Genomic DNA, 18901 nt, shown 5'->3' with positions numbered 1-18901 from the left:
GGGACATGTAATGGTTTTTATACTGTACAAACTATATTCTATCCCCCTACACTAACCCTACCCATTAACCTACCCATCACAGAGAACTGTCTGCTATTTTGGATTTTCAAAAAGGATAATTCTGTATGCTTTATATAGGGATAGTTCAACCAAAAATGAAAATGATCCCATGATTTACTCACCCTCAAGCCATCCTAGGTGTATATGACTATCTTCTTTCAGACAAACACAATTCATCCATCCATAATCAAAGTAATCCATATAGCTCCAGGGGGTTAATAAAGGCCTTTTGAAGTGGAGCAATGCATTTTTGTAAGAAAAATATCTATATTTAAAACTTTATAAATTCAAATAACTAGCTTCCCGCAGACGACCGTACGCATACTGTGCAAGTCGACTTGATGAGTAACCCCCCTGACGCGAAGTACTCAGGATGTAGGAGTATCATAAACTTAGACGCCTCTCGCTGTTCAAGCTCCTCTTCTTTTATATTAAAATAAAAAAAAATCTCGTTTTAGACTATTCGTGACGGTGTTTTGTTTTGCTCCCTCTTTTGCGCTTCCATTGCGGCATGCGTCGTGTCAGAGTTTGCTCTTCCACCGCAAATCGAAGCGTACGTCTGCCAAAAGCTAGTTATTATAGTTATAAAGTTTTAAATATGGATATTTTTCTTACAGAAACCCATTGCTTCACTTTAGAAGGCCTTTATTTACCCACTGGAGCCATATGGATTACTTTTATTATGGATGGATGCATTTTTTTTTTTTTTTTGTTGCTTTAAAATGTGGCCCCCCTTCACAACCATTATAAAGCTCAGAGGAGCAAGGATATTTTGGGGACATTTGGTCCCCATAACGTAGGGAATAACCAAGGGAATAACGTAGGGAATAACGTAGGGAATAACCAAGTAATATATATAATTCTTGGGTCACTCCTTCCATATAAGTCTGGATTTTTTTGTCTGTTTTATCATCAGATCGAACACTGTCTCTGTCTGTCTGTCTCTCCAGGATATTGAAATGCAGCTGTATGTGTCTTATAAAGTGAAAGTAAACAGGATAGGAAAAGCGTAAGTGTGTGTGAGAACTCCTCTGTGTCCCGTCTCATGGTTAATGATCTGTTATCGCCGGGCAAGTGTTTGTTCACACGAGTGTGACAACAATCTCACTCTGCTTAAACGCAGAGATTCACACAAAAGGTGCAGTACGGAAGCTGGAAGCCAATTAAAATCAAACCCAATGGTGCGTGGTGGGCAGTGAATTGTGGATGTGTGTGTCAGAGCTTTAACTGTGGAGATCAGGTTTTGATGCCACCCTGGTTTATAACTGGTTTTTGCATCAGGACCCAGAGTGTACAGTTCTTTCATGTTATTGCATAATGAGATGAAGAAGTGAGGAAACCTCTTTGATGAGCTTCTTGTTCACAAAGTTTTTGAATCCAGTCTATTCTTATTCATGTTGGAGAATTGTAAATATACAGGCATACACACGCTTTTATTCACAGAATATGGTGACCACTATGGTGATTTGCTATTATTTATTTGTTTATTTTGTTCTCTCACTTAGATTCAGGGAATATCAGACATACTTGTGGAATCCATCAAAGGTCCTGAGACTTTAAATCAAAATGTTGCTGTCTCTGCCAGGAGCTTCACAGCTCTTCCATCATGACAGTCGTCCAGAGCAAATCCACACTTCAGTGACCACATAATCAAGGTTTTACTGTCCCAAAGATAAACCCATGGGGTAGCTGAAGAAAAGCTGAGCTTTAGTCCATCAGCTGGGACTAAAGACTCTGATCTGGAAAGATTTAGAGCAGAGAAATAATCTCAGATCCTGTTGTAACCTATATGTTCTGCCACTTAATCCAGAAATATCGGAAAAGACTTGAGGACGAATTCACTAAACTGTTGTGCCATGCAGGATTTCCACACAAAAAAATGTATCTTAGGGCTGGGTATTGACGCAAATTTCACGATTCGATTCGACTTTGGTTCACAAGTGTGTGATTCGATTCAGATTCAATTAAATTTGATTCGATTCAATATATAGCTATCAGGTACAGATTAGGGCTGGGCGATACAGCTTAAAAATTTATCACAATATAATGTTTCATATTGTTCGATATTGTATCGATAATTATTGAAAATATTTTAATAACCTTTTTTTTTTTTTTTTCAAAAAGACCAGTTTGAATTTAACCAATGCATTTTTAATTAAGGAAAACAACAATTAATTTTAAAACAAAACAAAATAAAAAAAAATGTAAACAAATCTTTCTTATATTTTATATGAAGATTAAATAAATAAGCGTTAAAAAAAAATTAGAGCTGCAGAATTCTGGATAAATTGAGAAAAATTTTTGTTTTGTCAAACTAAGATCATGATTCTGAATGACAACTTAATGAAATAATGTAATTTACTAGCGGTTCTGACAAAATATTAATTGTTGCAGTCTATTTTAAAATTTTTATTTTATTTGAATGAATATTTTTTAAAAAATTTGTTTGGATGTATGATTCAATGACTCTCATAAATACTCTTGTTTCATTACTGGATGAATCAGTGTATTTGAAGAATCTGTTGAATGAAGATTGAACGTCAAATACATTTTCAAACAGTCACTTGTCGCCACCTGGTGGTGAAACAATGTAATCGATAAATGCGTCGTTTTCAGCGCTAAGTTTTTGTTGTTTTGTTTTTGACTTGCTCAATTTTGATCGATAACATAGATGTTAGTGTTTATATCTTAACTATAAACTTTTATCGCAGTACTTCTGTGATAATTTGAATATTTGTAACACAGATATAAAGATACCGTGTGATTAAAAACACTGTTTGTGCAGCTGTTTATACCGACATGACAACTGCTCTCTCAAGACGAACTTTGAAGTAGATCAACTGTAAGACGTAAGGAAACCATGTAACTGCCACATTGACGAGCTGATATGTCCTTTTTTATTCACAATTTCCTCATCACCGGCAGGTACAGCACTCATTTTCATGTGTTTGTGTGTTCTGATTTCACGTGGCGTTTGCGCAACTGAAATCCACAGCAACTTATTTGTGTGTCACTCGTAGCGTCTGTGAGAGTTGTTCATGCAACCGAACTTAATGTCTGTTTATATTTTAACGCATTTAAGTGAAACTATATCGAGAGTTGTATAGAACATTTTTTCGATCGTTATCGATTAAGACATACCGTCGATAAATATCGATACCGTTTTATCGACCAGGCCTAGTAGGGAAGAGCAGGGACGAAAGTACCATTTTTCACAAAAATGTCATTTTAAAAGATAATGTTTTAGACAGCAATATATTTTTGCTGTGGTCAATAACTCACAGGTGTGGTTTATCAATACCAGGTGGTATTTTGTACAAATGTAGATCGGTTTCAGTATAATTTCACTTTGAACATAAATTGCACATTGTTATTTTCGACCCCATCAGGTGGGACGAAAGTAACACACAGGTGGGTCAAAAGTAACACAACAATACAAGCTAGATTTTTTTGTGTTAGTCTTGTTTTTATTAAATATACCTGACTATGACCTTGTTAATAAGTAACTGCAAACATATTTTGTCCTTTATCTTTGAAAAAAAATTATTAAATTACATTTTCATTTTAAATTGAGAATTTCAGTTTCATCAAATATTTCAAAAGTAACCCAACAGTACAAACTTGAATTGTTTAGAATATTTTTTGGGGGGCAATGTCAATTTATTTTATAAAACATTTTTTTCAACAATTTGAACAATATGAAAATTAAATTAAATCAGCATAATATGAATTCTCAACATAATGTAGCAGTAGTCATGTTTCCAATCCAGCTGTTTTTATGCATAAATTCAAAATATGCATAAAAACATCTAAATAGAAACACTGCAAATACATAGGTGGGTGTGGAAAAGTTAAGGTATAGCTAAAAACTAAATATGACTATGGTAAATGTAAACAGATTGAGTGAATAAATGGTGACATACAGAAATCAGCAACAGATATGTCCAGAAACGCCCTCTCATAAACATCTGGCTGAATCAGACCTCTGTCTGTCTTTCCGACCCTCACTCTTGGCATATTCTGCTAGTACAATACAACATGAACATGTTTTAATAAATGCTGCAATGCAGAGAAAGCCACCACATTAGCAGTGGGACAACATAAACTCTTGTTGCCACTGCAGCGGGACGAAAGTAACAAGTGTTACTTTCGTCCCGACAGGAACGTCTGACATTTAAACCCGATTTACTTTCATACTGAAAAATACTGACAAGTCAAACTTAAGGATGTGTTACAGGACTAAATAACCTGTAGACTGATCATTATTGTGACACATGAAACGATGATACGACTTGTAATTAGAAAAAAAAATTACAGCTTCAGCAATTTATTTACCGTACTCGAAAACTGTTTTCCGGACCTAACCTCTGTCAAGGGTTGCGTGCTGAACGTGCTGTCATAACTTGAAATGCAAATGTAGTCAGAGCTCTGAAAAAATCGCTTTGTTACTTTCGTCCCGCGTTACTTTCGTCCCGGTTCTCCCAGATGCATTAAATATGGAAGAACATTAAAAAATTAAGGAATATGTAATATGGTGCATATATTTAGCAAAACGCTCCTCAAGAGTTTATTTTCTAGCTGACTAACGAGTTTATGGTCACTGAATATGGTTTTTCTGAGGTAAATGTGACATTATAAGCTGTTTTATTGACGTCTTTCAGCGTTTAAAACACTGAATGATCGATTACATGAGACATGATACGATGTAAGTTGTACTCTGTCTTTTAATGTAGCCTACTTCAGGTGTTCATTCATATTTATTTTGCGCTGTAACTGGTATTAAAGTGGAGATGAACAGTTCACGGGCGCTTCACGCTGCTCACTTCTCGCAGCCATCTGTCATGCCACATTAAACAGCGCCAAAACGGTATTTATTTTTTTGAATTTCATAGTAAAATGGACAGAATTTAAAAAATCTGAGACTTTGTTTCGTATCAAAAGCAACAAGCACAAAGCTTATTGCAATTTATTGGATGGGAGGCATGGTACAATGTTCCATTCATTCATCAACTGAAAACAGGATAGACTAACAGATTCTTGGGATTTAAGAATCGATATTAATTCATAAAATGAGAATCGATTAAAATGGAGAAATCAATATTTTTACCCACCCCTAATTTTATCCACTAAATTATCTGCAATTCAGTTGAACCATATGCATTGAAATAAATTCTCATTCCTTTCCATTTAAATTAGGTATGGAATGTGACTTATTAATTTTTACTTGCCTGGTGCAAATGTTATAATTTATAAATCAATTACTGAAAACCCATATCGGTCTACCACTAATCTAAACATTGTGTGATGTCAATATTTAGGGGTGTAAATAAATGCATAGGCCTATTTGTTATCAAGAATATTTTTTGCCTCACAAAAAAAAAAAAAAAAAAAAAATAGTCAAGCAGTTTAACGAATAGTTCACTAATGGTTTACTTTTCTATCTTTTTTTTTTTTTTTTTGAGAATTTTAGCAGAATGTGGCTCATATTCTTACACTAAAAGTGAATGGTGACCCATGACTGTCAAGCGTTTTAAAAATTACACCGTAAAAATAGTCTTAATGACTTGTGTAAGCCATACGGTAGTGTCTTTTGTGTAAAGAAAAATAGCACTTGTTGACCAATGATCTTCTTTGACACAGCTTTCATATCATATTTGAGAGCTCATTTTCAATTAATTTTTGCTCAGTTTTCTTAATTTCATCTCTGAGGTTAAAATGCATGTACTGCTACTGTGTTGTCATATAATCGTGTAGTTTTTATTTTACTGAGTGTCTCTTCTTACTTTTTGCAGCATTCAGCCGTGCTCCTGTGCCCATGGCAGTTGTTCGGCGGGAGTTATCTTGTGAAAGTTACCCAATTGAGCTGCGCTGTCCCGGCACGGACGTCATCATGATTGAGAGTGCAAATTATGGTCGAACTGATGACAAAATCTGCGATGCTGACCCCGCACAGATGGAGAACACCCGCTGTTATTTACCTGATGCATACAAGATCATGAGCCAGAGGTGAGACACACAAACACATTTAGGCCAGAAACATGCGTTATATATTAACAGTTAGAAGTTTATAATAATTAAGATGTTTTTAATGGTTTTGGAAGAAGTATCTTAACCTCACAAGGGATGCATTTTTTTAATCCAAAATGCAGTAAAAACAGGAATATTGTGAAATATTATTACACTTTAAAAAAACATATTCTATTTTTTTAAATATATATTTAAACATTTATTTTATTCCTGTGATGGTAAAGCTGAATTATGGTTATTATGGTTCTTATTATTATCAATGTTGAAAACAGTTTTTGCTACTTAATTACATTTTTAATAAAAAGAACAGCATTCTAGGGCTGGTCCGAATACCATTTTTGAGCTTCGAAGCTTCGGTAGTAATCAACACTGAATAATCGAAGCTTCGGAAGGGAGAGGGCTGAACATATTCTTCACTCTAATAAAGGCAGTTTAACAAGTAGAAGTATGGTGTGGCCCCTTTAAGAGCTGCGCTGAACTGTCTGCATTGTATGTGCGACTCGAGCACTGCATGTATGTGGGTTATTTCTGTTTTTCTGTTGCTCTTTTAAAGTTATTTTCTTTATTAAGTAACGCTGTGGACGGCATAACATTTGTGACGGACAGTGTTTCATGGGGAATAAAGCGCCAGCTGTGAAATGTCAATCACCTCCGTGAAGTCTGTCTGTTATCGATAACTCAAGCTAAGTGAGCTAACGTATCCCTATTTGCTCCGTACACAACGCGTTACAGTAGGAATCTCTGTGTCTGTCTGTCTGTTTGAATTTGATTATGTCGAGAACCGTTCATCCAATCGACTTCACACGTGGCGGGTGTGTTGCTGCAGACCCAACGGAGTGCAGTATCGCATTTGGCGCAATATGGACACGCGACATGTTCAGAATTAATAAACTTTTAATAAACTACAGAACAGCGAAATAAACTAGCTGAAAGTGGCGCGCCTCACATGGGCAGGGCTTATATGCTTTGAGAACGGACACTGCACTAGTGACATAAAACACAGGTCTGTTAAGAACAATACTTTTAATAAGGTAGCCTAACATTTTTCTAAAAAACAAGGTTGGGTTCCTTCAACTGTCCATCCTATTAAAAACGGCTAGGCTATATAAGATAATTGTAAAAAAGAGTATTGTATTTCACCAGATTTTATAGTGTAAACATTCAAGCGCAAATGAGAACCGTTTCGTGAGGGGGATGCCAGGTGTTAGAAAACAAAACAAAACACAAAAACGAACATTCAAATACCAAAATTGAAAATCCAACCCACCGAATGAATATTCAAATAATCGAAATATTCGGGTCCAGCCTTACAGCATTTATTTGAAATAGGAATCTTTTGTAACATTATAAATGTCTTTACTGTCTTCTTTGATCAATTTAATGAGTCTTTGCCGAATAATTTTTTTAATGATTTTTATTATATATTTTTTTAAATCTTACCTCAAACTTGTAAATTGTAGTGTATCCCAGTTTCCACAAAAAAAACTCAAAAAAAAAACGAGCAGCAAAAACTGTTTTCAAAAATGAGAAATGTTTCTTGAGCAGCAAATCCGCAAATTAGAATGATTTCTGAAGGATCATGTGACACTGAATAGTAATGATGCTGAAAATTCAGCTTTGCATCACCACAGAAATAAATTACATATTAAAATATAGTCAAGTAGCAGTTTTTTTTATTGTAATATTTCACATTTTTACTGTTTTTACTGTATTTTTGATCATATAAATGCAGCTTTGGTGAGCACAAGAGACTTCTTTCAAAAACATAAAAAAAATCTTAATTATTCCAAACTTTTGACCAGTAGTGTATATGTACACTACAGAAACACAGTTGTTTTTGCTGTGTAGAGTCTTAAAAGTATAGGTTGTGCCGAATCTTAGATATGTTGTGTAGGTTTTTGCCTTAAGTTATGAATTTTCCACTGACACATTTTGCAAATATGTGATATCGAACTTGCATAGCTTAAACCACTTTTGTACTTTTGTATATTCTGTGTCAAATCTTTTGGGCCTAGCCTGTGTGCATTAAGGTTTTTTGTTTCTGTGTGCTAGTTGTTTAGTTTCTTACCCACTAATGTCTCATGGTATAATTACGACAGGGAACACCCCCTGGAGCAATCTGGGTTTAAGCTCTCCACTCAAGAACATAGTGATGTAGGTAATAAGATAAAGGATACCTTTAGAAATCCTCAGGTCCATGAATCAAGCCTTCAGAGGTTTGAACCTGCAACCTTTGGATTAGCTTCTGCTGCACCACTGTGTTTGTGATACACTGATGCAGATTTGGCTTATTAAAGCCTGCTGTGCTGCTCTCTCTTTTGTCTGCTGTTTTCCCAATCTTCCCTATCATTTTCCTCAACATTTTATGCGGCTTGACACTCATCACACCTCGGCAGAGTGGAAGAGTCAGACAGACTGGGATCAGAGCATAGTGTGTCTGTAATTGTTCCTCTGTGTATTCTCAGTTCTGCTGCTGAAATAAATTAAAGCAGCTGCTCAGCAACACAGCAAGATAACAAACAGAAACAGTGTCCATCTAGTGCAGAACAATGGTATTCTTCTCCACACCAAACCTCTAACCTCACGCACATAATCATGTTAAGTGTGGGGAATTTGAATAGAGAATGTTCAAGTAGAGGGTCTGATGGAGTTACAATGGATGTTGTACAGAGTTTGATTAGGGTGTCATAGAGTTTTAGTAATATCGTAAGGATTTAATAGAATTACATAGAGATTTAGTAGATGGTGTCATGTACAGTTTAAGTATAGTAGTGTTTTAGTAAAATGTGTCATTTAGAATTTTTAGTAGAGTAAGTTGTAGAGTTTCATGAGTGTCATGAGTTTCAAAGCAATGTGTCACAAAGAGTTTCAGTAGAATGTATTATGTAAGGTGTATGTTGTGGAATTTCAGTATAGTATGTTACATAGAGTTTCAGTGTAATGTAATATATTCGTTTTACTGGAATGTATCACAGAGTTTCCGCAGAATGTGTTATGTAGAGTTTTAGAGTATGTTGTAGAATTTCAATATCGTCACAACGTCACAAAGTAACACATTTGCCTAATGCCCGCCTATGGTCTTCATTGGCTGCCCGCGAATAACGTATACTTTGACCCGCCCTCAAATGCTGTAGCTGGTTCGTGTTGTTTACTGTACATGTGGAGAAGTCACTTTTTCTGCTCTGCAAAAGCAAATTCTCTTTGTAAACATCTCCAAAGGATGTGTACTTGAGTCAGTGGTTAAAATATACAATACAACAGCAGTATAATATATTTACGATTGCTTCTCAAATCCCTGTGAAGTCTAAATGCGGTTTACAAAACACCATTAAAGACAGGACAATAGCCTCTTTATTTGGACTAACTTGCTCCTCAGAATCACAGCCTGTAAGTACGATTAATTATTTATGTACATATTTTCTACTGGTGGTTCAAAATACGTAGTTTTGTGTTTTACATTGTGCATGTCTCCGGCTAACTTACTGTCTTACTGAAATACTTCTGCAAATCAGCTGTGGCTCACTATTACCTAAAATTGTGTCCATTAATGCAGATTGTCTGTCGTTCTTACAACTCTTGAGTAATGATAAAGGATGGAGCAAGGTTTGTTTTACAAACTATAATGTTACATCAGTCATTCACATTAGTGCTTGGCTAACGTTAGCACTGTTATTGATACAGTTAAATGATACAGTTCCCACATGTGCACCGCAATAAATTAGAAATATACACATCGGTTTGTTGACGGACATACACTTGTTAATGCTGATGGTGAGGAATTACAATTGCAACATCTCATATTGTACGTCAGACTGAGTAGTGTATAGCTAATAAACGTTCTGCTCAAGTCGTCCTTGCGATGGAGGTTCGGGTTGAATAACTAGTTCTTCCAATATTTCATCATACAGATTGATATGGTAAAATCGATGGCATTTTAACTGTCTTTACAGTGTGTACAATCGTTGAGCTTTAAGAAGCCTCCGGAGCTGAATCAGTTATGGTAAAGTGCGTTTGTTTCCGATAGGCACTGTAAGCAGTAAACCAATCACAACAGACTGGACCATCTGGCCAGTCAGAGCAGAGCAGGGTCGTGGAAAGGACCGCTTTAGAGAGACTGAAGCATCGGACGAGGCCTTTGAGAATCATTGAAAAATGTGGTGATGTGCAATCTATATTATGAGAAAATGAATTTTTTTTTGACCTTTGATGCATGTAAACCTATTATAGGAGATCACCAAAACAGAATTAAGAACCTTTAAAATAGCATAATAGGGGCACTTTAAACTAAGAGTAGCATCTTCTAATTGACATTTACGAACTCTAGCACGTCTTCTGGCGACAACTTGTTTTGAGTTAGAATTTATCCTCTAGCACGTCTACTGGCAACAACTTACTTTGAGTAGGATGACATCTTGCCTCTTATGAACATTAACACTTGGGATTAAGATCTTTAGTGTTCCACTAACCTGCTGCGCAGCAGTAACCAGACAGACTCCAGACAATGCCTTCAATATGTAAGGGATAATGTACATCCAGCCGGTTGTTATCGCAGAATAAACCCCGATAGGGTGATCAGGTATAGTCACACCACATATTACATGGCATTTCACCACATAAATAGTTATGGGGATAAGAGAGATTGATCTGAGATGAAACTGATTTAAAATCGTACCTGTTTGTTATCTTATAATCCATTATAGTGAGCAAAACAAGTCGCAAAATGGCAGCAGCTGCAATACCGGGTGACATAATTAAATAACTGTACACAAAATATTGATTTGACTGCTTTTTAATATTTTATAAGCTCTCAGACCAATTTCAGAGAAAAATCTCCCGACAAAGAGAGTACAACAGTTTTTATGAAAAAAAAGAACATCATTTTCCTCCAACTTGATTGGTTTTACATATGTATAATTCTTTGTTACTAGGTAGGAGTAAATCTGGATACCTCGATCATGAATGAGGTTGGACATGCATAACAAAACTGGACACCTGTCTAGGTTTATTACTCCTTTTGTTATTTTCAGACACACAGTAATTCTGGCCCAAGTGTTAGAGACACTGAGCATCAAAAGCGTATATAAATGTTATCCCTGTAAGGAAAGAAATGTTAGTTATGATTAATTAAAATTAAAGTTAAAATGAAAATTTCTTCCACAATAGAGTTTCAGTAAATATCACATAGCGTTTCATTAAAATTTCACAAAGAATTTCAGTAGGATGTCATGTAGTTTCAGTAGAATGTCACAGAGTTTCAGCTGAATCTATCGCATAGAGTTTTAGCAGAGTCTATCAGAGTTTCAGCAAAATGTGTCACGTAGAGTTTCAGCAAAATGTGTTACAGTAGAATGTGTAGAAGAATTTCCATAAAATGTGTCACATAGAGTAGAATGTCACATGGTTTAGTAGAGTGTGTCATGTAGTTTTCAGCAGAATGTGTTATATACTGTCACGCCACATTAAAGAGCGTGAAAATGACATTAATTGTTTGAAAATTTGAAAAATGGAATTTTTTGTTCGTGTCAGATGTACCAAAGCACAAAGCTTGTTTTGATTACTGGATGGTAGTCATGTTACAAATAATGTTTAGTGAAGCGCTAAAAAGATCAGTCTTTGGGATGTAATAATCAACATCAGTTCATCAAAATGAAGATCAATTAAAATTCAATATTGTCTATCCAGGCTTAGTGAACAGTGTGTTAGGCATTGTTTAGGGGAATCCTGTAGCGTGAGCTGTTCTTCTGTGTCTTCCAGCCTCATTAACATGTGGAGAGATGAGAGGAGGTAAAGCTCACCTCCAGAGAGGAAACAAACTCAAACCCTTCAATCCCACTTACCCTTTAAGCCTATTAGAAAGAAGACAAGAAGAAAATCCAAACAGAGAGAGAGAGAGAGAGAGAGAGAGAGAGAGAGAGAGCACATATAAAATCTTTCAATATTTCATTTCATTTCAAGATGGCGTAATCAGTAAGCAGTAAAAAAAAAAAAAAAAAATTATTCAAGGGACCAATAACAATGATTGAACTGCAGCTGTTGACCATAGCCTTTATTTGACATGATTTATGATTTATTTGCGCATGATTATTTTACACGTGACTTATTTGCGCATGATTAGGCGTCTAATTCACTAAAGGAAATACTGTATGCAGATCAGGGAATGGCACAAATGTGCCTGAAAAAACTGTTCTGAACTTAGTTTGCTCAGCAAAATTCCAATGTTGGTGGCCACACAAATATCTTTTAAATAAAATACATTTTACTGTCTGCTTTCCGTACACAGTAATAGTTGGATTATAATGCCCAAACGATTAGAAACAAGAATTATCACAAAATAAACAATATGTTTTATTGATTTCTGTATTTTCCATCCACAATACAAAATTTTGTCCTTATATTTTATTGTTTGTTATTTTCTATTATTACTTTCAAATTTGGTCATGCAGGGATAGCGAATAGAATTTAACTGAATTGAATTGTTGGAAAATGCTGCAGCATGTTTCTCAGACTAGATGCACTCATATGTCAGGTCTGGTATCCTCTATAGTGCTGCTTTTGTCCTTCTGTTTGTCTGTTTATCGTCAAGTGCTTAAGATCAGATTTTCCAGGGTTTACGTAACAAACCGCATTCTGAGGGCAGCGTTACTATCCAACTGATGGTTACTATCCAACTTTTTTTTTTTTTTTAAATAACAAATAAGATTTGCTTCTGCCCACATCTGTGTCACATTATCATTGCTTATGGGCTGAATTTTCTCTTTGTCTGTCGTTGTGTGCTCTGTGACTGGCAGAGGTCCTCAGGTTCTGAATGCACACGGTTCTTGCCCGAGTAATCTGATAGCTCAATTCGGAAGCGCTACTCTTCGTTGTGTGGAATTCTGCCCTTGTGGGAATAGATCTGCTTTTCCGGGCTGCAAGCCACCTGTCTGCTCACTAGTGCAGCTTGAGTCATCTCATGCACACACACAGCTAATATCCAGAGGCAAAAGCCATTTAAAGCAAACTCTCATTGTTCCTATTATGTTTATATATATATATATATATATATATATATAATTAGAGGTGCAACGGTTCAGATTACTCATGGTTCGGTTTGTATCACGGTTTTAGGCTCACGGTTTCAGTACGGTTCGGTATGTGCTATATTCAGGTAAAAAAAAATACTACTGTCAAATAAAAATAAAGAAAGTAAGAACAAATAATCAAACAGCACAAATAAATACAGTAAAGCAAAGATACAAATAAATAAAGCTTTTCAGGTTTTACATGTATCCAGTTTTCAGGTACAGAAATTGAATAAAGTAGGTAATAAAATGCAAAACAACATTGCATATAATCTTCACTGTATAAATTAAATAAAGATCAATCATTATTAATTATTAAAGGGTTAGTTCACCCAAAAATGAAAATAATGTCATTTATTACTCGCTCTCATGCCGTTCCACACCCGTAAGACCTTCGTTAATCTTCGGAACACAAATTAAGATATTTTTATTGAAATCCGATGGCGGGAGTGGAACGGCATGAGGGTGAGTAATAAATGACAGAATTTTCATTTTTGGGTGAACTAACCCTTTAAGTTACTATTCAGTCATGAGCAATGAGTGATTTTCTTGTCTTTTGTTGTTTGATTAACATTAACATTAAAAAAACACATTCAGACAGCAGGAATGCAAGGGCTGCTGTCTCTTTAAGACATAATACACGGATCTGTACACTGATACTGAACACATGCGTTCTTTCTCGAGTGTATGAGTTCACATAAGACATAACCTACTATGCTTGCTAGGATACTCGCCAAGACGGGCATGTTGTGTGAATTTGTGTGAACGTGTGCTGTGCAGGTCTCACCTGCGTTTGCGCACTATCAACACCCTGGTGAAGTCGGGGTAAATGACTGGTCATATAGAGCATGCGGCACTCGCATTGAACAAAGTTTAGGGGAAGCCAGAATGCGTATCCATCGACAGAAACATACATTAGCCTAACTCTGCCTATCTGTTTTATTTCTTTTCTACAAACCATATTATAGATGCGTATGCGTCGTCAGATATGAGATGAACCGCGGTGCAAGTGCGTGCCGAACCGAGTTTGCAGAACGGTACGGTTCGATTTTTTTTTTTTTTTTTTATACAGAGAACCGTAATATATATATATATATATATATATATATATAACAAGGCTTTTTTAATAATATGTACGGATGCAGTTGAAGAAGCTGAAGTACAGGTGCAGTGTCACATAAATCACACAATCTGCTAAAAAACTGACAGGCCGTTAGATTTATACGCATGTGTTTGATATATCATTGAGTGATTTTTCACAGTTTAGAAGCTGTGTGTGTGTGTGTGTGTGTGTGTGTGTGTGTGTGTGGGTGTTGAATGCTGCAGTGAATTGCATCAGGCATGATTTAAGTTGCTGAGGGAAGGAATGTTTGCTATGAATCTGATCTCTGCCTTCACTTATGAAATGAAGGCCTGTTGAAAATCAAATATTAAAATAAATGGTTTGCCCTAAAATGACAATTCTGTCATCTTTGGGTAAGATATTCTTCTGCCTTGAAACTTTCAGTGGTTCTTCAACCGTTGGGTTGTGACCCAAAAATGGATTGCAAGTCTGTTTTTTTAAATTATTATTTTAGTATCACCAAGATGCTATTATTAACATCTACACCAGATTTTTTTCAGTGTAGATGCTCACAGACATGATGTTTTTCCATTTAACTTCAGCAGAGAGACAGACATAAACACCTGCATTCGGTTCATGAGTATGAGCACATCAGAAAACACTATCACATACCTTAAACAAGCCTTAGATCATCTCTCTCTCTCTTGCTTTCTCTCTTTTGCTTTCTCTCTCTTGCTTTCTCTCTCTCTCTCTCTCTCTCTCTCTCTCTCTCTTTTTCTCTCTCTCACACACACACACACACACACACACACACACACACAGATGTGCTCAAGGTGTCAGGTACTTGACAAGGTACTTGCCTTTGAACACTCTTAATTCACCTGATCGCAATAAACATGACAGTGTGTCACAGGGTCCAGATGTGCAAATATTCTGACATATGTTTAAAGACCCCATGCCTATAAGCTTTCTTTCCTGTAATGAATTTACTACTGTAGATGGTAAATAGTGTTTTGTTTGCAATCCATGATCTGCTGCTGGTCAGATGCAGGTGGTTCTTTTGATTTAGGGGGAAGGACATTTTAATTGCTGTGAACAGTTAATTGGATAAAAAGTTGTATACGCCTCTGAGTGCAAGATGATGTCATAACTATTTTGGGTTTGTTTTTTCCTGAAGAGAAAATTTGCAATTTTTCAATTTATATATATATATATGTACACTATATTGCCAAGTATTGGGACACCCCTCCAAATCATTGAATTCAGGTGTTCCAATCACTTCCATGGCCACAGGTGTATAAAATCAAGCACCTAGGCATGCAGACTGCTTCTACAAACATTTGTGAAAGAATGGGTCGCTCTCAGGAGCTCAGTGAATTCAAGCGTGGTACCATGATAGGTTGCCACCTGTGCAATAAGTCCATTCGTGAAATTTCCTCACTACTAAATATTCCACGGTCAACTGTTAGTGGTATCATAACAAAGTGGAAGCAATTGGGAACAACAGCAACTCAGCCACGAAATGGTAGGCCACGTAAAATCACAGAGCGGGTCAGCGCATGCTGAGGCGCACAGTGCGCAGAAGTCGCCAACTTTCTGCAGAGTCAATAGCTACAGACCTCCAAACTTCGTGTGGCCTTCAGATTAGCTCAAGAACAGTGCGTAGAGAGCTTCATGGAATGGGTTTCCATGGCCGAGCAGCTGCATCCAAGCCTTACATCACCAAGTGCAATGCAAAGCGTTGGATGCAGTGGTGTAAAGCATGCCACCACTGGACTCTGGAGCAGTGGAGATGTGTTCTCTGGAGTGACGAATCATGCTTCTCTGTCTGGCAATCCGATGAACGAGTCTGGGTTTGGCGGTTGCCAGGAGAACAGTACTTGCCTGACTGCATTGTGCCAAGTGTAAAGTTTGGTGGAGGGGGGATTATGGTGTGGGGTTGTTTTTCAGGGGTTGGGCTTGGCCCCTTAGTTCCAGTGAAAGGAACTCTTAACCCTTTCACACGTAAGTTTAAAATATTCCGGCCGAGCCCCCATCGTGAGTTTTTCAAGGCGACCGCTACTTAGAGCATATCACTTTATTGTTTCCATGGTGACGCGTCACTGCCTGTTACGTGACACACCGCAGTGCTGTATGACCGATGATCTGCTTTTATTTCATTTTTCCATTTTTATTCAAAATATTTATAAATTTGTTAACTATAGCATGAAATATCTGATATGTTAGGTAGCTATATGCACGATGGGCGCCACCATGTTCGATTGCGCCACAGTATAGAGAATCGGATCTGTTGGATTTACAACACGCGAATTCATCCACTTCTTCCGAAATGCATGAAAGTAAGTGAGCCGGTGAACTGGGAGTAAACTTCCCCTAAAAGTTACTTACACAATGTGTATCTGATATGAATAAAACATGTCGTCTAATTATTATGGAAAGGATTGTTATTGCTGCTTTTATAGACATCAGTGTGTATTTTACAATCTCTAAATGTATTGCTTTGTTAGTACTTATGTGTATTTAAATGTCTGAAACCTAAAATAAACATTATGTGGTTGAAAACACTGCGAATTTGAAAACACTGTGTATTTGTGATATGTGAAAAGTGCTGAGTGCGTCAGTCTCTGGTTTAGCGCCAGCCAATGCGCGCAAGCACATTTGAATTTGGCAGTTGATCACGTGATGCACTGAACGTTCTAATCACACCGGTGTGATCGTACACGTCAAAGGGTTAATGCTTCAGCATACCAAGACATTTTTGACAATTTCATGCTCCCAACTTTGTGGGAACAGTTTTGGGAACAGGAACTTGACTGGCCTGCACAGAGTCTTGACCTCAACCCGATAGAACACCTTTGGGATGAATTAGAGCGGAGACTGTGAGCCAGGCCTTCTTGCCAACATCACTGCCTGACCTCACAAATGCGTTCTAGAAGAATGGTGAAAAATTCCCATAAACACACTCCTAAACCTTGTGGAAAGCCTTCCCAGAAGAGTTGAAGCTGTTATAGCTGCAAAGGGTGGGCCAACTCCATATTAAACCCTACGGATTAAGAATAGGATGTCATTGAAGTTCATGTGCACGTAAAGGCAGGCGTCCCAAAACTTTTGGCAATATAGTGTGTATGTATGTATATATATAATGATTATGATATAATATATGATATGATATAATATAACATAATATGATATAATGTAATATAATATAATAGCTAATATTTAAATTAGTCAACTTTTAGGAGTACACTATCATATATGACTTCAACTGACGTGAACTGACAGTCACAAAGCTGTTTTTATTTCATGGGGGCTTTAAAAAAAGAGAAAGAGACCAAGTGAGACAGAGAATGAGAATAAAAATGGTGTGGTTTCTCTGCATCACTGAATGTTTATATTGTTTGTCTTTTTTGTTTGAAAGGAAAGTGACTGAGAGGGAAACACAGATTTCGATTACAAATGCATCTCCCTCCGTCCTCTAAATCTCCTGTTGTGTTCACCTGTGACTTTTGCAAAAATTCTCACAAGCCTTTGAATCCAATGTGTGACTTTTATCTGTCCGTACAATCTCATACGAGATTTTCAGACAAAATTCTGAAATTCTTTCAAGCAAACACAAGAGTTTGTGTGCTTTGAAGAATGTCCCTTAATACAAACCAATAGTAGACAATGTTAGTTCACAAATACACAGTAACAGATGTCTTGTGTATTTGGATAGTTTTAAATAGAATTTTAAAGAAATTATGCAAAAATACACTAAAATCTTGTCAAAAACTCTGTTTCACATAACTGCATATGTTACATCAGTTATGTTCATATCTGCTGTGCTTTGTGTTGCATGCAGAGCATTTTATGCAAATCATGCCTGGTTAGGACATGTTGTAAGGGGTAGAGAGAGTTGACGATGGTATGACTGTTTTTGGTGCAAGAATTTTAAACTAGCATTATAAGTGGATCTTAGGGACAAAAATACAGTTGCAGCAAAAGTGTAGAATATGAGAGTTTTTTCCTGGTTATGAAATTGCTGCTTCCCCCCAAAAATATAAAATAAAATAAAATAAAAAAATAATAAAAACACAAAGTGCATTGGAAGCTGCATTAGACTGTGTTTTTGGATTGAGTATTTGTGTTGTCTTCATTATCCTACTGGATGGAAAGTAAGTAGTTTGCTCACACACACAGGTCAAGTTAAGTTTTATCTATATACGGAATAAACAAATCACTACAGCAATAAAGCACTCAAATGTTGTATGATTACGTCTGGAGTTTAAGCCCTATTCCCCGAGCACTCACACACACTCAGCCCATATCTTTATTTTATCCAGAGTGCCTGTAAAAGGTTTTTTTCCTATAGTTTTTCTTCCCCTTTCGAATTCCAGGCATGGAGTGTTAGAAACCTTGTTGTTTTTTTTAGGATTACTACGTCAATTATTAGGGGTTCAAGAAATACCAGAGTCCTTTGCTGTAGAAATCCTACATAGCCTCATGCATTTGCCTGGAAATTCTTAATTAGAATTACATTTTTTTATTTATTTTATTTCTGAATCTGCTTTAATCTGATTTTTGCCAGATCAGTACAACATTTGGCTTGCACACTGTGTGGAGTGTCCCTGTCAGTAATCATTAAAAACATGTTGAAGTTTGAATTTAACATGACTGCCAGAGGCCAACAATATAGGGCTCGACCTATTTT

The 18901-nt window shown here is 36.5% G+C and overlaps 1 protein-coding gene across 22 annotated transcripts in view; it reads left to right on the top strand.

The window, feature by feature from the left end:
* Nucleotides 1-18901, top strand: part of LOC127515855 (adhesion G protein-coupled receptor L3-like) — a 342582-nt gene that overhangs the window by 124174 nt on the left and 199507 nt on the right. For all 22 annotated transcript variants that reach the window (XM_051899977.1, XM_051899970.1, XM_051899965.1 and 19 more), the window contains exon 3: nt 5853-6066. In XM_051899977.1, coding sequence (XP_051755937.1) covers nt 5853-6066 — 214 coding nt within the window. The remainder of the gene's footprint in view (nt 1-5852; nt 6067-18901) is intronic.

Source organism: Ctenopharyngodon idella, chromosome 7 (assembly GCF_019924925.1).
Source record: "Ctenopharyngodon idella isolate HZGC_01 chromosome 7, HZGC01, whole genome shotgun sequence".
Classification (NCBI taxonomy): domain Eukaryota; kingdom Metazoa; phylum Chordata; class Actinopteri; order Cypriniformes; family Xenocyprididae; genus Ctenopharyngodon; species Ctenopharyngodon idella.
The sequence above is the reverse complement of the archived record's forward strand: the minus strand, read 5'-3'. Positions and strand labels throughout refer to the sequence as shown.